The sequence below is a fragment of the Rousettus aegyptiacus genome, unplaced genomic scaffold (assembly GCF_014176215.1).
Source record: "Rousettus aegyptiacus isolate mRouAeg1 unplaced genomic scaffold, mRouAeg1.p scaffold_m13_p_1, whole genome shotgun sequence".
NCBI classification, from domain to species: Eukaryota; Metazoa; Chordata; class Mammalia; order Chiroptera; family Pteropodidae; genus Rousettus; species Rousettus aegyptiacus.
The window spans coordinates 36,156,582-36,182,799 of NW_023416284.1; the positions used below are offsets into that span (position 1 = coordinate 36,156,582).

The following is a 26,218-nucleotide window of genomic DNA, read 5'->3' on the forward strand; positions in this document are numbered from 1 at the left end:
GAGCTGGTGGTCTGATGGGAAGAGGGCACTGTGGCCAGATGATGAGTTTGTGAGCAGGAGAGACCAGTCTGACTGTTCCAGCCTCGCAGCTCAGGAAACGCTTCCACGCCTTTGAATGAATAAAACAAGGCAGAAAGCATGCGATCCATATATTAAAATGGTTGGCTGAGAGTGACTGTAAAAGAATTGTGCCGAACCGTGCAAATGGGTGTGCTTCTAATAAGGAGAGTTGGTGTCATTCATAGAAGCCAAGGACATCAGTGGGGGTGGTAAGGGCCAGGGTGACATATCCTCATTCTCCCACCTGCAAGAATTTAACCCTTTCTGGCCGCACCGCCCACCACAGCATTTTCTTCTTGGAGCCACTTAACATTCAGCCCCACAAGGCTGCTGGGGCCACAAGCGACTTCAGAATTGCTCAGGATACAGCACCGGGCAATGTCAGGAGCTCTTCTTTGCAGGAATCCTTGTAGCTACCCACAAAGCCTGCCAGACAGAGCTGGGACAAAATTTAAGGCGGCCTTCACCTTAGATGCCACACCTGCACTTCCATGAGCCTGAGACCGAGGGCCTACTTTCATTTTTGTGCCCTGGATGCTTCACTTTCCTCATCCTAGTCTTGGCCCTAGGTCCATGAGTTGATCTCTTGGGCTTCCCAGGTGAAAGGTGCAGGAGCTACCCTGGCTTAAATGGTTCAGGCCCCACGGGAACTAATGATATCTCTTAAAATATATAACTCTACAGCCTTTGCTTCCAGAGTCCCCACAGGGATAAGCCAAGTCACAAGAGTCACTGCACCCTGGGAAGCTCAATGCTATACTGTCCTCATTGGTTATTATAGTTAATTTATAGTTTCTCCCAGCCCAGATGCAATTTATCAATTGGGTCATTTTCACCACGAGCAATGTTGCCTAGCAACATAGTTGACATACTATCTTTATCGGGTTTCCAGGGGAACAGAGCTGGAAAGTTAAGGGAAGGTTCAAAGGCTCATGCAGAGGGGAAAAGGGTTTGGTTAACCCCATAGTGCGCTGGCCTCTCATGCAGGCTGGTGCCACCCAGCACAGATGCCCTCCCCTGTAGATGTATTGCCTTCTAAGGGACTGGAGTGGGGGCACCCTGATGTTATGTGACAAATGCAAGATCCAGGGCCCAGAGGGTTCCTTGGCATGGGGAAGGGAAAACAAGCTTTGGAGACATGAGGCCCGATCATTTCTTGACAATACGGCTCATTAGCTGTGTAGTCTTTAACTGGTGATTTCACTTCTCTGAGCCTCGACTCTGCAAAATAGGAGTAGCAACCCACATTCGGTGACCTTGAATGTCTTGAATTTCTTGTTTACACATGTATCTCCAGAGATTTGCCTAGTGGCTGACAGACAGCAGATGCTCAGTATTTGCTGAAGTAATAAATAGTATGTAAAGCACATGGTATAATACCTGGGAAATAGGACTTTTAATCATTGTTAGCCCCCTGCCTCTTAGGAAGTCTTTTCTGGACCATTCCCAAAATTTGCTGACATGCCCATAGATGCCATTTCGATGGCATCTTCCCTTGTCCTTCCCAAAACCATTGGGAGGCAGGGTGGGCCCATTGGCCTGGTCTCTACTAAATATCCCTTCCCTGGCTTCCAGCAATGGAGCAGAGATGTGGAGGCAGCTGATACTGCGCAAGCCCAGCTGTGATGTTCGAGACCTCCTGGACTTGCTTCTGACCAGCCTGAAGGAGAAGCCTGTAACCAAGAAGGGCCGGGCCTCCATCGTGCCCCTAGCGGTAAGATCTGCCCACCTACCATGTCACTACTCTGTCCTGCCCTCCCTCCTCACTCCTACTGAGCTCATGACACCCAGCTTCCAGTACTCTGCTCTGCCAGCAGCTAGCTAGTTGGCCTTAGACAGGTCTCTGTCTCTAGGCTTTTATTTGTGATCCACTGGACGACAACTGTACTGCTATTTACAATGATAGCAGAAGCCTGGGGTAGTGGAAATGGAATGACCTGGATTCATAGACCTTAGTCTGAGAACTGGCTGGCTTTGCTACATTACTCTTTTGTGACCTGAGCAAGTCCCTTCACCTCTCTGAGGCTCAGCCTCTGCATCTATAAATGGAAAGAGTAATATCTGCCTCGTATGGTGGTTGTAAAGATTAAATGAGATAACTCATTCCTTCATTTAGGCAACACAAAATATTTAAGTGCTCTTCCTTCCAGTTGAGCTCTGACTGGGAACGCCGAGGGAAAGGGCTCTGACTGTGGGAAGGTGACTGGCTAGAAAGATGGATTTCTCTGCCTCTATCCCACCACCCTCGTCTAAGCCAGCTGGTTAATACTCCTGCTCATCTGCCTGCTTTCGCTCCTGCTTTCGCTCCTGCTCCTCCGTTCTGTACCTCAGCCAAAAAAAATTTGAGAAATGTACATCTACTCTTTCAACTCTCTCAATGGCTTCCCATTGCCCTTGAGTAGTAACACAGGGCTTTACCTGAGCTGCAGGGCTCTGCACCCCTCACCAGCTTCACCACACTCCCTGGTTCTCTTGCTTGCTTGGCTCAAGCCTCACTGGTCTTTGTTAGAACGTCGTTCATGCCATACTATCTACCATTACAGGGCTTTTGCATATCTTGTTCTTTCTGCCTAAACTGTTCTCTACCAGGTTAACGTCTACTCATCCCTCAGCTCTCAACTCAAGTATCACTTCCTCAGGGAAGCCCTCCCTGATTTCCTTGACCAGATCAAATCTGTGCATATTATATATACTTTGCTTCTCCTACTTTATCTCGGGAGAGCTTATCCTAGTTGTGATTTGACAACAGTAGAGGGGGTCATTTTAATAATCTGTGACTTGCATGAAGACAGTGCCTGAGCCTGTTTTGTTCACCATGATATCTCCAATATCCAACATACACCCGGCACATAGTAGACACTCAAAAAAATATTTATTGAGCAACTACTCTGTACCAGACACACTCATAGGTTCTGAGGATCCAACAGAGAGCACGACATTCTGATGGAAGGAAGCAAATAAGCAAAGATATGGGGGATGGAGGAGCAAGTGGCATTACTTTTTACAGAAAAAGATACTTCTGCTCAGCAATAGTTCTTGCCTCCCCCAAGGTCACATAGCGAGTAAGTGGTGGTGCCAGGACTCACACCCAGATCTCCTGCCTCTGAATCCCCGGTTTCACCACTGGGTCTCTCTGCCCCTCTCCCCCAGCACTCACGCTCCCCTGATTGGACGTTTATCCAATCCTCCTCCAATCAGTGTGTACTTTTGAGTTGCTCATTTTGCTTCTTCTTCAACAAACATAGTTTGAGCACAGATACGACCTGGACTCAATTCCATCTTATCGTATTAATAAACCATTTGAGCAAGACTTAGCCAAGAGCAGAGCCCTATGGCATACCGCTAGAGACTTTTCTCGACACCACAGACTGTGTTCTTTGGGTGCAGTCATTAGCTTTGGGCTACTGAAAAATGTAAAGGCTTCGAGTCAGAGAGGCTTATCTTAGCTTTGCCACCATCTGACTATATAACCTTGGTCAATCATTTCCCCCTCTTTAGCCTTGGTATTTAAATCTGTAAAATGGGTAGTAATAATGCCTGCCTTGTCTGTCTTACCTGTTGAGAAAAGGGAGATAGTGTATGCGAAAGGGATTCCAAAGCCGTAAAGTACAAATACATGTCATTGATTGTTATCCTTCGGCCCATGTTATGTCACTTATTTCCATGGGAACAGGCCATGGCTTCTTTTATTTTACAGTTAAATGCTTCTCCTTCAGGCCAGCAACATGGGGTCTTGGTGGCACAGATCTCAACCATTTCTTTCTTTTTTTTTTTTTTTTTAGGTGAGGCAACTCTTGGTTGACCTCACAGATTGCAAAGACCTTGTCAGCTTAGGATCCTTTAATTTTTTTTTTTATTTTTTAAGACTACAGCACCTGGTCTTCCAAGGCGGTCTCCCATCCAAGTACTATCCATGCCCGACCCTGCTTAGTGTCTCAGATCAGATGGGATCGGGCTTGTTCAGGGTAGTACGGCCAAAAATTCAACTATTTCTTTATAAAGCATTCTCCTTTCCCCCTTATTCAATTCTCCTCTACACCTGTGGGGCTAGCTGTAAGAGGACTAGTAAGCCCACTTTAGGGAAGATAAATCTGATGCTCAAAGAGGGGTGGGTAGTGGTGGAGCCAGAATGAGCCATTAGGTCTGTGACCCCAGCCTGCCACCATCCCCTGCTCCCTCCATTGTCTTCTTGCTAGTTAGAGAGGACTTGATGTGCCGAGTGTGAGAGATGGGCCCAGGCCAAGGCCAGAGCTGGGTTAGCAGGTGGAGAAGTTGTGGGGCAAGTACAAATTGGGTCCTGAGGACCTCAGTGGACCAAATACTAACAAAACCAAGTTCTGGGACTTGGGAGGGCTTGTGTGGGAGCCATGGTCTGGAGGGACAGGGGTATGGGACGAGTGAGTGTGGAGTGACAGACTGCAGGACTGATCCTCCTTGGCTCCTGATGAAGATGGGGGCTGCAGGCCACGTGGGGAGGGAGGCAGTGAAGCCAGACTAGTTCAATGGCCAAAAGGAAAGAGGCAACTGCTGCCTCTCGTGGTGTGTGCGCCTGTGTTATGAGTGAGGGAGAGGCAAGGCATGCTGCAGCCGGCATCTGAAACACTGGTTCAAGTCCCCGAGGGTCTGGGTGACCGCAGGTAAGTCCCATCATTCCTCTGAGCTTGTCTCTTCACCCACACAGTGGGATCAAGATTCTTTAACCCACAAGAAGTGGGATGGGATCCCTCCACCATGATTCTTCCAGGAGTGTGTTAGTGGCAAAGAGGTGGGCTACAATTATTTTTCTGGGCCAGGACTCACCCAGAGAGCCAGGAGCTGGGGTGCAGGGGGCCAGGGGTGTGTGGATCTGGACTTTTCCAGGCTGGGCCAGAGAAGAGCAAAGATCCAGGTCTGACCTTTAGAGAAGCAGTCCATCCCCTGTCAGGGGTGCTGAGATGATGGGCCAAGACATCCCAGCAGCCTCCCTTCTGCCTGCAGGCAGCCAGTGGCCTGTGTGAGCTCCTGTCCGTCAATAGCTGCGTGGGCCGAGTAAGGCGCATCTACCCCCAGCTGCTCCTGGCCCTGCTCATTCAGGTCCATTATCACATCAACCTCAGTCTGCCTGGACGTGTAACTTCCCACAAGGACTCCAAGAAGGACTCACAGCCCTCTGTCTTCGTACCTGTGTGGTATGCAGCCTGGGCGGGGTAGGGCCACTCCCTGGGGTAGGGCCACTCCCTAAGGGACTGTTCAAAATTCTTTAGGGTAATCAATCAATAGTAATAGAAATTAGCTTTGGGAGTAGAAGAGAAAACAAAAGTACATTTTTATGAGAGAGAGCCAGTAATTTGTTCCACAACTATTTGTGAGCATTTGCTGTGTGTGTCAGACTCCGCTTAGTGCTGGGCTGCAGGGGAGAATCGGCCCTCCCCACGAGCTCACCATTTCATTCTCCTCCTCACTGCCAGAGTTATTATTTGTATTAGGTTTGTATCCAAGCCTCAATCATTCAATTTTAAATTATTAATCAAAATATGTAATATATGCACATGGTAAAAATCTCAAAAGACATTAAAAGTGAGTCTCCTTTCCTCCACTTACCTCAGTTAACCTCCCCAAAAGAACTGGGTTCTTTCGTGCCCTTCCAGAGGTGATGTAGGCAGAAATAAACACACATTTATATTCTCTATCATTACACCAATGGTAGTAAATCATACACAGTTATACATTTTTGCTTTTAGCATAAACTATATCTTAGAGATGATCACATGTAGAACTGCCTCATTATTTTTAACAGACAAGTAATAGTCCTATGTAAAGAATCCCATGGACCGTAATTTATTTAACCAGGGTCCTCTTTATTTAGGCAATTTGCTGCCCTTGGTAATTACAAACAATGCTGCAGTGAGTTTGCCCTTTTGTGTGTATGTATGTGCACAGGTGATCGTATGTATTGGATAGATTCCTGAAAGTAGAATGGTCGTATCAAAAAATTTCCGCTTTTAAATATGAAGGTGGAAAAAGGAGATGTGGTGGAAAGAGTTCTTGACCAGACAGTGATGAAAGGGGAAATGGAACACACCCTAAAGTGCCCAATTTGCCGAATTGTTTCCCTCAGAGGGCACTGCCACCAGTAGTGCGTGAGAATGACCGTTTCCTCACACCTTTGTTAGTACAATGTCATATAAAACATTTTCATCTTCGCCAGTCTGAAAGTTGAAAAAAAAGTGTTTTGCTGTAATTTTAGTTTGCATTTCTCTTATCATGAGCAAGGTTGAGCTTGAAATGCCGTTGTGTTTCCTTTTCTGTGAGTCACCTGTTCTTGGTCTTTGCCCAATTCTGTGTTGGACCTTTGGGAATTTTTCTTATTAATTTGTAAGAGCTCTTTATATATTAAGGATTTTGTCCTTTGTATTTCAGTTTGCCACTTAGCCTGCAACTATTCCATGGTCTTTCGCCATTCAGAAATTTTAAATTTTTATTTAGTCAAGTCTGTTAATCTTTTCCTTTTTGGTTCTATTGTGCATTATGCTCAGAAAGGTGTACTTTGAGGGGCAGAGGACAAGCAGCTGTATAGCTGGACTTAAAATCAGAACACCTTGGATATGAGTCCTGGTTCCATCACTTAGAACTTTGTACTTTGGGTAAGCTAATTTAACCTATTGGCAACTTGGTTCTCTTGCCTATGAAATGGGGTAAGCGATTCCTATCCCACAGGTGTGTTATAAGGACCGAATAGGATCGTATCACAATGCGTCACCAGTGCCAAGGCTGTGGCACCAGTTCTGATTCCCCTGGCACTCGTAGGTGCTACCCTGAGAGTGTCATCCCTGACTCAGAAAGCTGGTGGGTTCTGGGGAAAACAAAACCAGAGGAAAGTGGAGGGAGCGCTGGAGGTGGTGGAAAAATTCTCAGCTGTTGGTGATGAAGGGTTGGAGGGTTTCACTTAGCTGGGTCCCGCACACAGGAGCTGGAGGAGAGACTGAGTGTCCATCCTCACCTCCTGTTTACAGGAAGTAGCCTGGGAGACAGAAAAAGCAGAGGCAGGCAAGCGCTATGCTAAAGGGGACCAGAAAAGACATGAGGTGGTTTTTGGGAGAAGTGGGCTGAATGGTGGCCCCCAAAATGATGTCTGCCTGGAACCTATGACCTTATTTGGAAAAAGAGTCTTTTGAGATATAATTAAGTATCTTAAGATGAGATCATCCTGATTAACCAGGTAGGCCCTAAATTCAATGACAAGTGTCCTTATAAGAAGAGAAAGACACACACAGGGAGGGAAAGACACGTGAAGAGAGGCAGAGATTGGAATGATGCAGCTACAAGCCAAGGAAGGCCACGAGCCACCAGAAGCTGGAAGAGGATACTCCCCTAGGCCTTCGGAGGGAGCATGGCCCCGTTGACACCTGGATTTTGGACTTTTGGTATCCAGAACTGTGAAAGAACAAATTTCCATTGTTTCAAGCCACCAAGTATGTGGTAATTTGTTACAGCAGCCACAAGAAACTAAGACACTCAAGTACAGAACCCGAGTGGGTCATCAGTGCTCCAGACTCTGGTGGCAGAACGGGAAAACCTAAGGAAGCTGCCAAGTGCACAGAAATCGTCACACCCTCCTGTGAGGAGAGACGGGTGCAGGTGAAAGGCATGAATATCAGCCCCTGTTACACCAACTCAGGTTTGAAGAAAGAGGGGCAGAGTCCTGCTGGACTGCACACCACAGATACAGCCTGACAGCACTCCCGCGAAGTCTAGCTTCTGGGCCCTACAGCAGCCTCAGGCTTTGAAGCAGAATTTGACCCTTGTTTCTCCATCTCAGGGCAGGGACGAGCAACCCTCATTCTGTTTCGATGGAAAAAGCTGAGGACGTTCAGGAAGGTGAAGCTTGCGGAGAGGGTGTTTGGGGATCCAAAGGAGACCTCCCACCAGCCCCTGCAGCTTCCTCCCAATGGTGTTTTTTGCAGAGCAGAAAGGTCCTTGTTTGGGGCTTTTACAGGTGCATCTTTGGGAGTGAAGTGAAGAGGAAGGGAGATGCAGAGGGTCATTTTTGTTAAACTTTGGAGCCTGATTGAGGACATGGTGAAACAGTGGAGGGGACAAACTATTAAAGGTGCAGCTCTGTGTTCAGAAGCTTTGACCTAAATCTACATTCCTTGTTGGCTGCACAGTTGAGGGCTGGCGGTCTGGGTAAAAGCTGTGACTGTGAAACCTCTAAGTCAGGTTGTTCCCTGTAGAGCTCCTGAATCCTGAGCTCAACCCAGTTAGTGAGAAGGTTATCAACTGCCCCTGGACACGGGAACAGTGGAGGGTGGTCAAGTCATCGCGAGGAGCATGCACAGGCGGCTCAGTTTGTTTTAGTTAAAGGTGCTAACGCTAAAGGGAGGTTATAACCTTCCTTCTTCAAATGAAAACATATACATTACAGCTTAGCTATTCAGCCAGTGCTTGAAGTTTCAGAGGCAAGGGAAGGTAGGAGGATGGGAGAGGTGGGTAAGGTGAGCCCCAGTGTCTTAGGGTGGACAATACCTAGAGCCTGCCACCCTCTTTTCTGTGCATGTGTGCGTGCGTGCGTGTGTGCGTGTGTGTGTTTAATTACAACCCTGGAGGCACTGCCAGTAGGGAGCTGTCACTGGCAGTGCATGTTACAAAGAATCAGCACTAAGGTTGTATGCTTCCTAAAGCCTTGGGCTCGAGAGATCGAATTTTCACATTAGATTGATATTCATTACAAAACCAAAAACATAACAATTAAGAGCAAATTCCTGAACATTACCGAATTCCAAAATGCTTTGATACTTTGTCTTGAATCATGAGAACCACCAGTTCCCGGTATCACTGAGGTGTGTCCATATAACTGCATCATAAACTCTTAAAGCAAGGGTTTAGGTTTCTGGAAAACTTTGTTTAAATGAAAACCTTATTCCACACATTGTCAGTTTTTATTTTAATAAAGGTTTTTATGCACTATAAATGTATATATACACAAATATACATATACAAACATACATATATACATATACATATACGTACATATACACATACACATACACATACACATACACCTATGCATACATATATACCTGGGAACACCCAGTGCTGTACCAAGCACACAGTAGGATGGCAATCCTTGGCAGTGCTCCCCTCCTCCTCCCTCACAGCAAGGCTTCTCAAGCTCAGTCAGAAGCTTCAAAAGCACAGAGGCTGAGAGCCCAGCCTGGTGAGTCTGGCAGTTGTAGAAGCTCCCTGGGGACTTTTTCTGTGCATCTAGGTTTGAGAATCACTCCTTAAGTGTCCTGAGCAGATGAAGGACCCAAGATTGGACAGGAAGACTGTGTTCTAATGAACACGGAGGACTGTCCTGCAGGGCTGTCCTGCCCAGCCATGGACTCGATGGGGGTAGAGGGCAAGAGAGAGGCTCTACCTGGGAGGCTGGGAGGCCCAGCTCTAATCTCTCCCTTCAGTAAAGAGTCTCAAAGGAAAAGGGAGAGTAAAGCACCAATTCCAAATGGAGGGGAATTTTGTTAAAGTGAATAATTGTAAAAAGCCACTCTTTGTGGATACACAATACCGCTATCCAACAATTAACACAGTGAAGAGAAGACTGGCCAGATGGGAACCGATAGTGGGAGAAGCTGGGGTGGAGGGAGGTGTCGCCTTCCAGGGGCAGAGCGACATGAGGTTTTAGCTCTCTTGTCTTGGCAGTTGGATGGTCAAAGTGGTGAAAACCTTGCTGCTGAAGATGGGCTGCTCATACGAGGCCGCCTTCCTGGAGGAACGGGGCGGCTGGGAGCTCATGGGGCAGGCGGAGAACCACCATCGCGGAGTGTCCTTGCTGGCAAGGTGAGGCCTGGCACCACCACTCCCGCCCCCCTACCTCCCCAGGCAGGGTTCAGAGGGAGGGGAGAGCCCTCAGCATCTTCAGGCAGACTTGGGTTTGCATCTATCTCTGGGCGAGACCCTTCTATTAGTTCATCACCTCTTCTCTAAAACCGGCAGAGTGTTGTCTACCTCAGGAGGTAGACAATACAGATGTGAAAGATGGCACACACACTCTACAGAGGCAAACTGTGGTTGCCATAGTACCTGGCAACTGCAGAGCACATATCTAGATATCTAGATATCTATCTATTTATTTTTAGGCAAAGGAAACCCTTGGTTGACCTCACAGAGTGCAAGGACCTTGTCTGCTTACGATCCCTTATTTTTTATTTTTTACACCTACAGCACCTGGCCTTCTTAGGTGGTCTCCCATCCAAGTACTAACCAGGCCCGACCCTGCTTAGCTTTCGAGATCAGACAGGATCAGGCTTGTTCAGGGAGGTATGGCCGTAGACCGAATTATGAGTTTAGTTCCCACACTAATATAGAAATGTGGGATGGTTGAGTAGTTCAGAGTGTGTGGCTTTGGAGTCTGAACCCCAGCTCTCCATTCCATTCCAGCTGTGTGACCCAGGGCAAGTTACTTCCCTCTCCATGTCTCAGTTTTCCTTTTAGGAGTATAGAAATAATAATAGGACTCACCTCTGAGATTTGAGGTGAGGATTAAATAAAGTACTTGGAACAGCCCCTGGCATACGGTAAGAGCTCAACGTAGCTTATACTATCATTATGCTGACTGGCGGGGCAGGGATGTAGAGGAGCATGCCAAAGGTCCAGGGAGGGACAGTTATGTACCAAAGGTCACACAGCCAGGAGGCGGCACAGCTAAGAAATGACTTGCTGACCCAGACCAAGGCTCTTCCTTGAAACCACACACGGCCTCTTAGGAGGTCAGGAGGGGACACCTTGATTTCATTCATGTGACTCCTGTGGGACTAGCCTGCTTCTTAGCCTTGCACCCGAGTGCCCAGGATGGTGCTCTCTCTGGGGGTCTCAGGATATGAGCACATTTATCAAGCATTTACTATGCTCTAGGCACCATGCAAAGAGCTGTACACACGTGGATTATTCCATTTAATTCTCATCATGACTGATGAAATAGCACGCTTATAATCCCAGTGTTATCTATGAGGAAACTGAGGACTAGAGAAGTTAAATGACTTGCCCAAAGTCAGACAGCTAATGGTGGGGCCAGGACTTGAACCCATGCTGTTTTACTCCAGACTCTGTGCATGGCTGCCACACTTTCCTGGATGAATGAAACATAGTGCAGTGGTCCTCAGGCTTTAGTGAGCATTGGAGTCATCTACAGGATTTATTAAAACATGATTGCTGGGCCCCACTCCCAGAGTTTCTGATTCATTCAGTCTGGGATGAGGGCCTGAGAATGTGCATTTCTGGTGAGCTCCTAGGGTTGCTGATTCTGCTGATCTGAGGGCCACACTTTGAGAACCACTGGGTTGGGGCTCCAGCTCTGCCTTTTTTCCACCTCTGTGAATCTGGGGAGGTCACACTTCGAGCCTCTGTTTCTTCATCTATGAAAACAGGGATAATAACAATAATCGTCCCTAAAGCTTGATGGTGAGGATCAGATGCGTTAACAATGCGAAAGCATCTGGCCACTGCCTGGTACGGAGGGGTCCTCGCTTTCTCTCCTTCCTGTCTTTTCCTTCTGAAGTGGTCCTGTGCAGTGAGGGGTCTTAACCCTCTCTCTCTTACTATGTTGTCGAAAAAGTCACTTTCCTACTCTAAGCCTTAGTTTCCCCATCTGTAAAACAGAGCAGTTAAACTAGATGGCCTCTGAGATCCTGTGTAGGTGGGAAATAGCCCCGGGTGGGAATGAGGAACCCAGGTATCTTTGCCTTGTCCAGAATTTTGAGTGTCACGGCCAGACTCCCACCTAGCAGGTCTCCCTGGGGCCAGACAGCCTTAAGGGACTGCTCCCCCTTCCCCATCCCTAGGGCCATGGTGCACTACTCCTGCCAGGAGCTGTGCCGCATTCTCTACCTGCTCATCCCACTCCTGGAGCGAGGTGACGAGAAGCACAGAATCACTGCCACCGCCTTCTTCGTGGAGGTACAGAATGGGCACTGGACATGGGGGTGGGAGGTAGCGGGCCTGCTCCCAGGCCTTCCCCTGAGCATAGGCTTCGGTTCACATTTCTAGTCTTTTTTTTCTTTGCAAACAGTACTTAACAATTTACAGTCTTTCATGAACAGGATTTCTCTTGAATATGAAGACCTCCCTCCTCCCACCCTTCTCTCCTCTCTCTACCCCTTCACTACATTCCATCCTCCCCCCACTCCGGTAGTGCCCCAGGCAACCACCATCCTCTGCTGGGCACTGCTATGTGCCAGGTACCAGATTGGAGAAACAAATATGAATTTGACTCCACTCTGCCCTCAATAAACTCTTGGGGTAAGAGAGGAGACAGTTATAACATGGGGCGCCATAGAGGGGCATGTGCTGTGATGGGAGCAGCCCACCTAGGCTGTGGTGCGAGAATAGAAGACTTGAGGTGGTGCGGAGCATCAGAGAGGGCTTCCTGGAAAAAGTGACATCTAAATGACATTTAAACACTTTGCCTGGCTCTTCAGGCATCAGCAGAACATGCTACCTCCAGGAGGACGAGCCGGTGTCTTGGGGTCAGGGGTCCTGGGTTCCAAGCCCCAGCTTTGCTGGGTTCTACTACTAATTTCTCACATGTCCCTGGTGAGAAAAGGGAAAGTACCATTTCTCGAAGGCCTACTATGTGCCGAACACTGTGCCAACATCTTTCATGTGTTAGTTATCCCACTAATCTGCATAGCAGCACTGCAAAGAAGGACTTGTAATGCTCGAGTTTAGCTAAGATAAGGGGCATTTTTCAAGGTCACACAGCTCAAGGAGTCCAGAGAGATTCAGACCAGGTCTACCTGACTGGCTTTCCTCTGTCCCGGTCAGCCTTGTGGGAGAGGTGTTTCTCTCTTAGTTTGCTAGTGGCGGCCACATGGGTTCTTTGGGGAGGTGGTAGAGGTTGGACCATGCTGGTTATCAGGGATGATGCTCCCATGTCCACCACAAGTCAAGGACTCTAGACAGCCTTTCCCAGCTCTCTCTTGGAACCCTGAGCAGTGACTCTCCCTTGCTGGAGCAAGGGTCCTCCCTCAGGTTCAGTACTTCTCCCACTCAGGGCCAGAGTCAGGCCCATCATGTTTACTGTAGTACTTTGATGTAGCTCAGATGTCCCTCCCTGGCTACTCTGGCTATGCTGTCATTGTCTTGTGTATACTTGCTTCTCCCAATGATAGGTAAACTTCTCAAAGGAGCCGTGCGAACCTGCCTATGCCTCAGTGTCATCACCTGTAATATAGGGATAATGAATTACCCATAATGAATTGATATGGTTTTGATGAGGATTCAGTGAGGTCTGTAAAGCACTCAGAACAGCACCAGCACATAGGAAGTGGTCTCTGTGAGTTAGCTCTGTTGCTATTACTATTATTATCATTATCCTTTTCTGTGTTGATAGTGCCCAGCCCAGAACCTGGTGCAGAGCAGGCCTAAGTATCCGCTGAGTGGAGGGCAGGCTGTGGGAAGGGCCCTATCTTTCCTCTTCTCTCTCACCAGCTCTCTCTTCTTATCATACAGATAAATGATCTTAATAGCCACAGTAGATGTAGGGTATGGGCATGGGAACAGATGGGAGAAATGATTATGAGGATGACCAGGCAGGAATTGAAGACTCATGGCTGCAGTGGGTAGGGAGGGTTGTGAGGGAGAGGAAAGAGATGAGAGAGAGGTCTGGTTTGGGACTGGGATAGTGGAGGATGGTGGCTGGCGGTGCAAACCCTGCAATGGGGACACAGGAGGAAGGGCAATTCTAAGGATAAAAGGAACCAAACTTCATGTTTTGTGCAACAGTGTTCCTTAAGCACGTACTCCATATGAAAGTTTGCATTAGACAGCAGGGACTCAATGAGAAACACTAACTTATGTCCTTAAGGAAACTTCCAGTGAGATGGGGAGGCAGATGCATAAGCAGATTGGAGCACTAAGGTCTCCATGTCCGGAGCTCCCAGGGGCCCAGAGAAGGGGGCCGTCAGCTTAGATGAATCCTGAGGCACTGTCAATTATAGCTTCACAGAGGTCAGAGTTTTAGATGGAGCCATGCAAGGTGAGGAAGGGCTAGGGTGGAGGTGGGCGCCTTGGCAGGAGGGCATCCCACCCGCGCCAAAGGGGCAAAACAGCCTGAGTCATTTCATGAGCAATGGGCAGCTTGCTTAGAAGCCAATTGATAGTAAGAGTGTAGGCTAGAGGGTGGGCAAGTGTGAATGAAGACCCAGGGCAAGTAGAGCCGACGGGCTCTATTAGCTCTATAAGTAGAGCAAGGCAATGGGTGACATGGGGACTCTGAGCTAGAGAGTGACAAGGTCAGCTCTGTCATGAGGTGCTGATGGACATCAGGCTGAGATGTCTGGTGTCCAAGTTGGGAGCTCCGGACAGAGAGGCTGAGTCGGAGACAGACTTGGAATTTATTCACTTAGGGACAGCAGTTAAAATCCTGAAAGTGGCGAGCTCATTGAGGAGAGTGGGCAGAGAAGACAGGGCCCGGGGCTGCCACCATGGGACACTGGGTGGAGACGGAGGAGCCACTGGCTGTCATTAACTGCACTGGCTAATACAAGAGCCACCAGCTACATGGGACCTATTTGGCCCTTGGAATGCAGCTCTCTGAATTGAAATGTATTGTAAATATAAAATTCATTCCAGGTTTTAGATTTGGTTCAAAAAAATTTTTAAGTGTAAAATATACCAATAATTTTTTAATATTGATTACATGTTAAAATGATAATATTTTGGATATACTGGGTTAAATAAGATGTGTTATTAAAATTAATTTTACCTATTTCTTTTTACTTTTTTAAAAAGTAAAATTTAAACTAATTCATGTAGCTCATATAGGACAGCGCTGACCAGACACCAGTCATTCATGCCCCAACCCACACTCAGCCCATGGTCGTCTAGTGTATATTATCAGTGCGTGGGGAGATGGGGTCGGGGAGCTGCCCCTCTGGCCCAGGGGGTACTCACTGTTACTCTCTCAGCTTCTCCAGATGGAGCAGGTGCGGCGGATACCTGAGGAATACTCTTTGGGGAGAATGGCAGAAGGCCTGAACCACCGCGACCCCATCATGAAGGTTCTGTGCATCCGAGGCCTGGTCATCCTGGCCCGCAGGACTGAGAAGGTGAGCCTGGTCATCCTGGCCTTGGGCTGGAGGAAGGATGGAGCCGACCATCATCAGATGCTGGTGGCTGGAATCAGAGCCCATTTCTGTCCCTGCCCCAGTTGCCTCATCTGTAAAATTGATATCCCTTAATAATTCCCTCCAAATTTTATTCTTATAGAAATAGTTTCTAATCCAGATTTTCCACAATGACCTTTAAAGGCAATGTGTGTAGGATGAGCTGGGGATGGTAATTATTCTTGTTTTACAGATGAGGAAATCAAGGCCAGGATTATCGAGGCATCCTTAGCATTTTAAGAAGGGCTCTGTTCTTCCTACCAATCACTGTTGCAGCTCATGATATATACAGCAGGATGAAGGGAGAGGACACAAAGCTAATTAACAATACAAGGAAGAGAGTAGACAGCAAAGGGTCTCAGGTATCCAGGCCAAGAAGGAGTCAGCGAGGTCAAGGTGGGCTTTGGGAAAAGCAAGAGCTTGAGTGAGGGCATTCCAGGCAGGTGAATTGGTATACGCAAAGGCCTGGAGGTGGGACTTGCTTCACCATGTTAGCCCAGGTAGGAGCCTCCACCCCAAATGCTCCTTTCCCATAGACTGCCAAGGTGCAAGCCCTCCTGCCCTCCATGGTGAAGGGCCTGAAGAGTGTGGATGGGCTGCTAGTGATGGAGGCAGGCCGCAACCTCAAGACCATCTTCAAGGGGCAGGATCGGAAACTAACTGACAGTTCAGTCTATGTAGAGATGCTGCAGGTCCTGCTGCCACACTTCTGTGATGTAAGGAACCCTACTGGGGTGGGGGTGGGGAGTTAGAAGTGTGGGGGGTGAGCATTTGGAGGGCAGGTGTTACTATTCTGGGGGCTGCAATAGCTCCCATGGCCCATTGGGGCCTGGGCAGGGCCGAGTCAGCCCAGAGGACGTGGCACCTTGCTCCAACTCATCTGTGTCTTTTTGTAATTGGTTGGCACAGAGAAAGTTCCTTTTTTAATTGGTTCTCACAGAGGGAGCTCTTTTGTAATCATATCTCCCCAGAGATTTGTCTCATTGCCATTGGTTCACCTATAGGGGGCACATTTTTGTCCTAGCAGAGGGGAACATTTTTCCATTGGCACTAAGGCACCTTTTAGGTGAGCTGGAGCCCTGGTTGGGAAGAGTGGGTGGATCCAGGCTCCAGTGAGAGGGATGCCAGCCCCAGGTCAGCCTCACCAGGTGGCCTCTGCTGTTCCCTGCCTCTGTATCTTCGGTGGCTGGGGGCTCTTCAGAATGTGTGATGCCTCCATGTGGGGGAGCAGAGTCCCAAGCTGCCTCTTGGAGGCGGGAGCATGCTTGAGCCTTCTGGTCTTTCCTAGTCACGGGAGGACGTGCGCTCCTCCTGTGTCAACCTGTATGGCAAGGTGGTCCAGAAGCTGCGGTCGCCCCGCACCCTGGCCATGGAGGAACAGCTGATCAACACCCTGGTGCCTCTGCTGCTGACCATGCAAGAAAGCAACGCTAAGGTGGGCCGGGTAAGTGTGCGCCAGCACCAGGCCCTGCGGGCTGTCTCCCTGATCTAGAATCACTGACAATCTGCCTTGGGGAGTCTGGTTTCCAAAGCACCCATGTCAGGATTCCTCCTCAAAACTGCTGACTTCACTTGTACATGTCAAATAGGAATTGGTTTTCTAGAATCCTGTTTCACATAACTTTTTTCTGGCACATGTCCTGGCTGTCCTGGAATTCCCCAGCTCTGGCATTCTCTTCCTATTGGTCCCCAGATCTGTGTGAAGACCCTGTTCCGCTGTTCCTGCTTCATGGCTTGGGAATTGCCAAAAAGAGCTTATAGCCGGAAGCCCTGGGACAACCAGCACCGGACGGTGACCAAAATTTGCAAGTACCTTGTGAGTGCTTCCAAGACTACAGTGGTCCCTTATGAGTATGTTGGAGGTGGGCAATTCTTTCCTTTTCTTTTTCTTCTTTTTACACCTTGACTGGCAATCCCATGACCACTCATGTGTTGTTGGCTTCTGAATGTTCATCCTCGTCTCTGACTTCCCTCCTCTCCTCACTCCTAGTGCTCCCACTCCAGTGGTCTAACTGACACCTCCCCCAGCTGAATAATGCTCATGGCAAGTTCACCATGTCTCTTCTAAACTGATGGACTTCCCATTTCAATTCTGTTCTGTCCCTCTAGATCCCCAAAGCTGAACCCAGAATCGTCCTAGACTCCTTAATCTCCCTCACCTTCCACATTGGATCTCTCTGAAATATCCTAAATATCTCTGATTCTGTTTCCCCTTCCCACACCCATTGTCATTGCCTTTAGTTCAGGTCTTAGATGTCTTTCAGCTGGATCATGAGTCCATCCATCCAGTGCATCTCCCAGCCTTTAATGTCATCTACATTCTCCACCCAGGTCACCAGAGTGATCTGGTTAAAACACACATCTGTCTATGTTATATTCCTGCTTGAAGGGCTTCATTGGCTCTCTTTTCTACAACAGTAATTCCCAGGTGTATTGTCTGTGACACCAGTCCTTATAAGATATATCCCACAGGGTAGAAAAGAAGTTGTAAGACAAATAAGTTTGGGAAATGCTTCCTTGTCACTTTCCTCTTGGAGATTTGCAATGCCATCAGCTTATTAAAGGCTCTGAGATGTTTTGTGCTGAGGAAATGTTTCATGGTTGTTTAATTTATGGTTTCCCAAACTTATTTAGCCATTAGAACCTCCTTTCTCGGTAACACCTGAGAACATCTTGAGGTAGGAGCGAGCCACAAACACATGATGAAATGCTACGCTGCAAGACACAGCCCGGTTCTCCGCATAACATTTGGGAAGCTTTGCCATCTAGTCCCGTTGACCTTCCCTGTTGTCATGTGCTGGGTTCTCCAGGGACTCTGAGACAGAGATTAGCAGGGAGGGCAGGGAGCAGGAGTGGAAGAGGGAGAAGTCAAGTTACAGTGTAGTTTTAGAAGAGCTCTCAGCCAACACTATGTGAGATTCCCCAAAATGGAGCCAGGGGTCAGATCTTCACATCCCTGTGGACATCCATTTGTCACTGGATGCCAGTGACTCTGGGAAGGGATGTGATCTTGGGTAAGCAGTTCTGTTCAGCTAAGGCAATCTCTATAGATGGGAGAATAAATTTTCATACCCAAAGGGAGATCTGCGCAAGGCATGGCATCCCTCACACCAACCTAATAAAAACATACAAAGTAACTTGTTACTAGGATTGGGAAAAGGGTTCAACACCATCATTATCAATAATGCTTAAAATCTTCACAGTCCAGCGCCAAATATTGTTGCCATCATTTTATACACAGAGAAAAAGGCCTGGAGGAAGTGTTTGGCCAGGGCATTATTCAAATACCTATAGTGACCAGTGACTGGGCAGATAATGATCATGAGTGACGTGGCAGTGGTAGCTTGTGGCAAGCTGGAGGGCCCAGTCCCTTTGAAAGCATGAGTGGAGCACTCCAGCTCACTGTGCAACCACTCTTGCCAGGTCCACTGGTTTCACAAAGAAAGCTTTTTATAAGGTTTTTATAAGACATTAATTAGCAATTAATTTAGCTTGTTTAAAACAGTGTGCTGGTCACTTCTTGGCCTGCCACTTGTGTACCGTGGGCTGCTAGCTTGTGACCTCTGTGGATTCTAAGTCTCTTCTTTGCTCTCTAGGCGTCAACAGCTTTGCTCATGTGAAGGTCAACTTCTAGCCTTAGGTTTAATAAGAGGTGGTAATCTATTCATTCATTTGGTCATTCATTCATTCATGCATTCATCTGACACTTGCTGGGCACCTGTACCATACCGAGCCCTGTCCGGGGTGCTGAGGACTCTGGGCTGAGTGATGTGGCCCCTTCTCCTGGGGAAGCTCCAGATCCAGTGGAGGAGACAGGCACATATAATTACAGTATGATGTCATAGGTGCCATGGCAAAGGCTGTGCAAGATGCTGCAGAAATATCAAGGGTAGTGGGATCAGCTCTGCCTGAGGGTTGTGGAAGATTTCAGGGAGGAGGTGGCTTTTGAATTGAGCCTCAAGAGATGCGAGGGCATTCATTAGGTAAAGAAGAGAGGGAAGGGCACTGCAATCGGGAGCAATCGCTTGTACCAGGCACAGATTTGGGGTGAGCTGGGCTGCATCCTGGGGCTGGTGTATAGTGTGCATGGCAGGTGGAGGCAGTGGAGGCTGAGGAGGAACATGATCATGAAGGCTTCGCATGCCAGGCCCAGGAGTGTACTCCCTGATGTGCAGATTGTCAACAGAATAATGATCAAATGAGATTTCTCTTTATCTCCCTCAACAACCTCTTAGCAGGTTAGGATACCTGCCCCCTACTTTCTACTTGATTGAACCCACCCCAAACACCACTGCCAGACTATTTTATCCCAAACAGTGCTTTGGCATCATCCTATCAAGAATGAATGCTGGCTTCCTATTTTCTAATGCATATCTAAGCTCTATTTCTGTCTGACTTTTAGGAGCTTTTAAGACCTTCCTAATTCTCCAGTTTATTTCAAACTGCTCTGCAACTTGAATCATTCACCCTGGTCAGACCTGTCTCCTTATGGATCATGTCCCTCACGTGCCATGTCCATTCTCACCTCTGGCTGGACTTGCATTTTATAATTTTCCTTCCAGCTGCAGCAGAGGGTGGATTGGAAGAGGGGATATCCAAGGGAAGAGACCATTGAAACGATTGTTGTAATCGACTAAGAGAAAATGAGGCCTGGCCTCTGGGGGCTCAGGCAGAGGCCAAGATGGGTAGCAGAAAAGTTTAGAAGGCAAGGGCCAGGGTTTGGCTGCATGACAGGGTTACCATTCTTAGCTACAGGAGGGGTAGAAGTGTAATTAGTCCCTCTGAGGGCCCAGCACTCTCAGAGGTTCTCTTTGTCCCAGGTGAACACCCACCAAGACAGCGCCTTCACATTCCTCAGCCAGAGCCTGGAGTATGCCAAGAATTCCCGGGCCTCCCTCCGGAAGTTCTCAGTCATGTTCATAGGTAACCTGCCCTGGCACGACTTATCCTGCTGCTGGGGCTTTACACATGCTCCAGTTTGCTTCCTCCCCTTGGAAGGAAGCTGCCAGCCCTTTCAGCACCTGGGTGGATGCTTCCCCTTGGGTTTGAGGCTTGGCCAGGAGACAGTCATGGTGCAAATTAGAAAGGTCTTCCTTCCTCTAGGATGACTGCTTGGCAGTAGGTCACAGAATGGTTACTGGGTCAGCAGAAGTGCTGTTTCCTGCTGGAGTACAGCCAGGTCCAGGCCTAGCAGGAACCTGCCAGGAAAAGTGAAGTAGAATCTTTATGATCCCTTTTGAGACCCTCGGTCTGTGAGATGGGATCAAGTATTGTTTCACAGACTGGTTGAGAATATTTTTTAAAAATTGCAAAGCCTGGCACACCAAGGTGCTCACTCAATGTTAATTACTCTCATTCTTAAATTTCCCACCATCCCAACCTCTGCCTCTGTGGGGAAAAAACAAATAGCAGATTTCCCCTTACCCAGAATCCCTCACAGGACCCTTCTGACGATGTGCTGGGTATGTCTCCTCCCAGCTGCTCCCCTCTTCTCCCCCGAATAACCACACACTGCCCCAAAGACCAGGAGACACTGCTGCAAAGAGGATTGGAGTGGATGACGTTCCCAGCCCCTTCCTCCAACTTTGTAAAGCAGTGTTTCCTTTAGTGCCTTTCCTCAACTCACTTGCAGTTTTTTCATCTATCCAGTCATACATGCATCTACTCTGTGTCAGGCACTGTGCTTAGACTAGAGAAGCAAAGACCCCTTTAGGAGGTGATGCTGATGGGTGTGGGTTGGGGGGTGCTGTTAGCATGATTAGTGTGGGGACGGAGGAGCCATGCCCACGACTGCGGAGAGTCCTCAGAATATGGGGGCCTGCTCAGAGGCCACTTCTAACATGGAGTGACATTGTTTCCCAGGTGCTGATTTCTCTCAATCTTTTTCCAAATTAATCACTTCTAAAAATGTTAGTGTTTAACCCTCTGGGAGTCTCCTCTGTGCCAGGGCCTGTGGGGGGGGGGGGCGGGGAACAAGGCAGAGCAGTGCCTGCCTTGCCTGTAGAGAGCCCCCAGCATGGTGCAGTGATTCCAATCTCTGTGGGTTACCGATCTTTTATGAGACTCTGAAGAAAGTTATAAACACTTTCTCTAGAAAAATGCATATATCCATACGATTATCTAAGCTAAAAAATACCCTTGTCTGGTGGAAGAGATTAATCGATCACAAGTAAGATACAACATGATATATATATATAGATAGAAAGAAACTCACAGGGACTCTGGGAACCCAGAGAGGTACCTGACCTAGCTTGGGGGCAGGGTCAGGAAAGATTTCCTGGAGAAGTGACTATGTTAAACAGAATATTCAGGAATAAATATGAATTAGCTAAGAAAGAAGTGCACAAAAGGCCTTCTGAGAGGTATGGGCCATTTAAAGATGTGGAGGTGCTTTAGGAGTCAGGCACGAAGGCTGGAAGGAGGGGAGGGCAGAATAATATTGCCGAGGAGCTGGGTCTCAGCCCTTCCAGGCGGCCCTGCCAACAGCCTGCCTGGAATGTATGCCAGGTGCTCGGTGTCTTACATGTTATTGTGGCTCAAACTCTCCAGAGAGAAGGGGCACCTGAGGCAGTACCTCCCTAAATTTCAAATGAGGACACTAAGGGCCAGTGTAACTAAGGGACCACCTAGGGCCACCTCAGAGTTGGCTGCAGCCCGCCTCTTGCCCCCCTGTCCTGGTGCCATCCCTGCCTGCTGGACCTGCCCTCTCTCCCAGTGCCCCTCTTGGGGGATCTGTCATAGGGTCAAAATGAAGTTCTCTTTTTGTGTCCTCATTTATGAGACCGGAAGAGGATGAGGAGGGCTTCTCTGAGGAGGTCTGGTCCAAGGGTGGAATGGGACTGTGGTCGGCATCAGGAGGTGGGTGTGCTCACCTCTCGGATTGTGCTCAAGGGTCCCTGGTCCCCTGCATGGATGGCATAATGACCGAAGATCGTCTAAATGAAGTTAAAACCGGTAAGTTGTGCCCCGCGTTGGTGAGGTTGCAGGGGCCAGCGAGAGGATGAGTAGGCTCACTGTGGGTAATAGGGAAGGGCAGGGGTCCTAAGGCAAGGGTTCTCGACTCAGTCCAGTCGTGCTAGTCTTTGTCCAGGCGGGTACATGGAAGATACCGTGGGGTCACCAAGACACAGAACATAGCCCACTCTAGGGGAGCTTACAGTGTGGGAAACCAGGCTCAGAAAACCAGAGCAAAAAAACCATTTAGTGCAAGGCAAGTGGTGCAGACTCTTAAGGGGGGCGGATTAATTTAGAAAAATGGGGGAGCTGATAGGAGCATGAAAGTAGGCTAGGGCAATTTAAGAAGGATTCCTGGAGGAAGCGGGTTTTGCTTCGGTCTTTAAAAGGTATGATTAATTTGAAGAGCTGGGTGGTAGGGGATGCCGAGCAGAGGGTGCCTAAGCCAAGGCATGAAAGCGAGAAGAAAGGATGAGGTGTGAGACCTATGTGGGGACCTGGTCTTAACGAGGGGCCTCTCTCCTTCCCATGACTCAGCTCTGGAAAACTTGAGACATGACCCAGAAGCATCAGTGTGCATCTGCGCAGCCCAGGCCCAGGACAACATCCTGGCCAGCTGCTGGAGGAACTCCTGGCGGCTGCCGCACGGGAACACATGGGTATGCAACCCGGCCACCACCCACCGCTGGAGCCCGAGCTGTGAGAACCTGCCCACTTCCCACCAGCGCCGTTCCTGGATCATGCAGGCACTGGGGTCCTGGAAGATGTCCTTGAAGCAGTGATGTCCTTGAGCCCCCAGCCCTCCCCAGGGGAGGCCACAGCCCCAGCCAAGCTCACTATAAATGCCACGTGGCTTACCTCTCTCCCCTGAGTATTTATGTCCTTGCGGGAGATGCCCTGGGATCTGGAGCAGTCATTGCTCTGTGCGACAAATCCGTAAGAGGAGCATGGCCTTCATTGTCGACTCAGTTGACATTTACAACTCACATAGGCTGTTTGTCCACATTTTATAAGTGGGAAGCTGAGTCTCAGAGAGGTGAAGCGGCTTGCTCCAAGTCACACAGTAAGTCTGCTGGATGTCTCAGTTTCCCCTCCCTCACAGGAAGACTATAAGAACAAACGAAGATGATGATTCAGGTGGCTTTTGGGAGAGTTAAAAAAAGAGACTCCTCTTACCCCATGACATGATGCATATCCCAGAACCCTGATCTCTGAGTCCCGTCCTCGAGTCTTTGCCCAGAGATTGGCCACTCATTTGGGCAACATTCACTGAAGATACAGACATGAACAAGACCCAGCCCCAGCCCCTGATACAGTGGTTCCTCACCGTTGGTGATTTTGACACCCAGGGAATATTTGGCAATGTCTGGAGACTTTTGGTTGTTACACCCTGGGGAAGGAGATGCTATTGATGTCCAGTGGATAGAGGTCAGCAATACTGATAAATATCCTACAATGCACAGGAAAGTTCCCACAGTGAAGAATTATGTATCTCAAATTGTCAAAAATGCTGGGGTTGAGAAACTTTGTACTAATGGAAATGTCAGAAATATATAGACACACCAACAGCCCAGTAGGCCAGTGCTATGATAAAAGGAAACATAAGAGTTATGAAGTTTAGAGGCGATATATAGGCCAGCTTGGGGCTGGGGCATCAGAGAAGGCTTCCAAGAGACTGTATTCCCCTCAAGGGGGCTTGGAAAGATGACCGTATGGTGTCTGTGTGTGGAGGACAGCGGTGTGCATGGGACCAAGGCCCAAATGGCAATAGGTAGGTACAACAGAGCCCAGGGGGAGAGGAGTATTAAGGAGGGAGTCTTCATCCAGAGAGCAGTGGGAAGACATGGTGAGGAGGGGAGAAGCAAGCTGGGGAATGACGTGGGCAGATGGCTGCTTTAGAAAGCTCTCCTCTCACAGGGATACAGGAGCCCCCAGGCACCGCTGCTGGGAGGGTAGATGGGTGCAGACATTTTGGACAGGAATCTGTCTCTTTTTAGACATACCCTTTATGTATAGCCATGACCTTGCAATTTTACTCATGGGCACACATCTCAGGGAAATCTTTTCACAGGTCCATAAAGAGAAATGTATGAGGAAGTCTATCACAGTGTTACTTGTGGTGCCTAGGAGGGAGGCATCTGACTGTCCATCCTCGGGGAGTAAATGAGCACTGTGACATTCTGCACAGCAGTTAGAGGTAGTGAGGTACATGTAGCATCATAGATGGGACATAAAACCTAGTGCTGAGTGAAAAAATTTTGTTAAAAATATATGTCCCAAAGAAGTTGCACTTTGCAAGAACACTTACAAACTGAAAATGCATGTGAAAACACACTGATTGGTGAGAGGGCATAAGGAGGAAGGCACTGGGACATAAAGGGGAATAAATAAAAAAGGGAGCAGAAGAAATCCTACTCTTAATGGAACAAAAAGGCAATGGCTGGGGGTTGTGTGGATATGAACACAGGGAGACTTGGCTGGAGGCTGCAGAGAGGAAGTGGAGGCAGTGCTGGGCTGCAGTGTGGGATGGAGAAGGTGACCAGACCTGTGTGAGATTACAAAAGGAAAATTTTTAGACCCTGGTGGTTGATGGAGGAATGGGAGGAATAGCAAGGCACCGAGGATGGTGCTCAGGTCTCTGGGTGGATGACTGGGCTAGCAGTGTTCCCCCACTGAGTGATCTCTCAAACCAGCAGCAGGTTTGATGAGGAATGAGTCCAGTCTGGAGGTGATAGCTTGAGGGGCTTGCATGCCATGCTAATGGAACTATCTACCAGGTGGCTGGCTGTACAGGGGAGGAGCTCAGCAGTGGGATCTGAGATAAAACAGTTTGGGGGTTCATTTATATATAGGGGTAAGGTGAGATTCCCTGGGTGAGTGTGTAGAGTGGGAAGAGACAAGCGTGAAGAGCACCTAGGATCCCATAAAGTTGACCCACGTAATCATTCTGCAATAAATGGTAGGCCAAGGCCTTCAGGATACTGGTCCAAAGAGAAAGTAGGAAAATGGGGGTATAACCTTTTCCGTTGCCAAGAATGTTCACAAGCATTGTCTCCTTTGCATCTCATAGTAGTCATACAGAATTATTAGAAGGGCAGGTAGGCTTCATTGCCCACATTTGACAGGTGAGGACAGGGCTCAAAGATAGATGGTGGGCTTTGTGCAAGGTCTCAGAGGGAATCAATAAATATGTGGGTCCCAAAGTTTTCCCACCCATCTCTGAGCCCTTTCTACCTAAACTCACACTGCTGCTTTCATTGGCCAGAACCCAGGTCTAGGGGTGGCCTTGACACATAACAGCTGCCATATTCCGGGTCTGGGTGGCCTCAAAGCTCAACAGAGGCTGATAGGCTCAGTTACTGGCCAAGGCCCCCAAGTAGTCTTGAGTTGGAAGGGTTAAAGAGCACTGGGCAAATCACTTCTCTTTTCTGAGCCTCTCCTATCATCACCTATAAAAATGGATTCTTGTAGAGTTTTATAGGAATTGAATTAAAAAATGGAAGCAAAAGGACTTAGTAGGCTCTTTACTCAAGAAGTTTAATGATAATGAAGAGAATAAAAATGGGAAATGTGGTTAAGGGAGCAGGCTAGAGGAGGAAGGGTGGAAAATGAAGTTTAGGTTTGGAGGAAAGAAACTAGGTGCTCTATTATGTGTGGGCGAGTTAGAAGGGAAAGACACAGTCCTATCCCTGGAAGGCTCATGGCCTTCCACATGTCATCTTTAGCCTTGCTGTCATCATGCTGAGCTGTTACATGCCTCCATGTCTCTCTGCACATTGGGCTCCCAATACCTGAAATGCCCAATTTCCCTGCAGCCTCCATCCAGAGACCTGCAGAGACCTTCCTCACCTCTGCTCTCAGCTCTGCATTACCTCCTCAGTGAAACCTCCTGTAATGCCCACCCTCTGAACCTCCACTGTGCAGATTTGTATTTAAGCCCTGGTTTTGATTGGTCTGTGTTCTGGCTGCCTTTCCTTCTAGATAGATCAGATTGTGGGTTCCCCTAGACTGTAAAACTCAATGCAGGGCCTGGCAGCCATTTGCTGGGTAACCCAGCGGCT

At 48.4% G+C, this 26,218-nt stretch overlaps 2 protein-coding genes and 2 pseudogenes across 11 annotated transcripts in view; 1 reads left to right on the plus strand and 3 right to left on the minus strand.

Moving 5' to 3' along the window:
* The window catches only part of MROH7 (maestro heat like repeat family member 7), a 43,145-nt gene extending 20,076 nt beyond the window's left edge, over nt 1-23,069 (plus strand). Inside the window, exons 14-24 of one of the 10 annotated variants that reach the window (XM_016120383.2) lie at nt 1,636-1,774; nt 5,038-5,228; nt 9,742-9,879; nt 11,880-11,994; nt 15,006-15,146; nt 15,740-15,919; nt 16,492-16,638; nt 16,897-17,065; nt 20,024-20,126; nt 21,985-22,157; nt 22,695-23,019. In XM_016120383.2, the coding sequence (XP_015975869.2) occupies nt 1,636-1,774; nt 5,038-5,228; nt 9,742-9,879; nt 11,880-11,994; nt 15,006-15,146; nt 15,740-15,919; nt 16,492-16,638; nt 16,897-17,065; nt 20,024-20,126; nt 21,985-22,157; nt 22,695-22,939 (1,741 nt within the window). In that variant the 3' untranslated portion in view covers nt 22,940-23,019. Of the gene's footprint in view, nt 1-1,635; nt 1,775-5,037; nt 5,229-9,741; nt 9,880-11,879; nt 11,995-15,005; nt 15,147-15,739; nt 15,920-16,491; nt 16,648-16,896; nt 17,066-19,996; nt 20,127-21,984; nt 22,158-22,694 lie in introns of all 10 variants that reach the window. The other 9 variants (XM_016120382.2, XM_016120384.2, XM_016120390.2 and 6 more) reach the window with 9 other exon arrangements.
* Nucleotides 3,924-4,042, minus strand: LOC118605437 (annotated as a pseudogene).
* LOC118605315 lies at nt 10,255-10,373 on the minus strand (annotated as a pseudogene).
* A 144-nt stretch (nt 23,070-23,213) lies between the features above and the next one.
* TTC22 (tetratricopeptide repeat domain 22) overlaps nt 23,214-26,218 on the minus strand; it is a 69,156-nt gene continuing 66,151 nt past the window's right edge. Inside the window, exon 7 of the mRNA XM_016120395.2 lies at nt 23,214-23,264. Within this exon, the coding sequence (XP_015975881.1) occupies nt 23,214-23,264 (51 nt within the window). The remainder of the gene's footprint in view (nt 23,265-26,218) is intronic.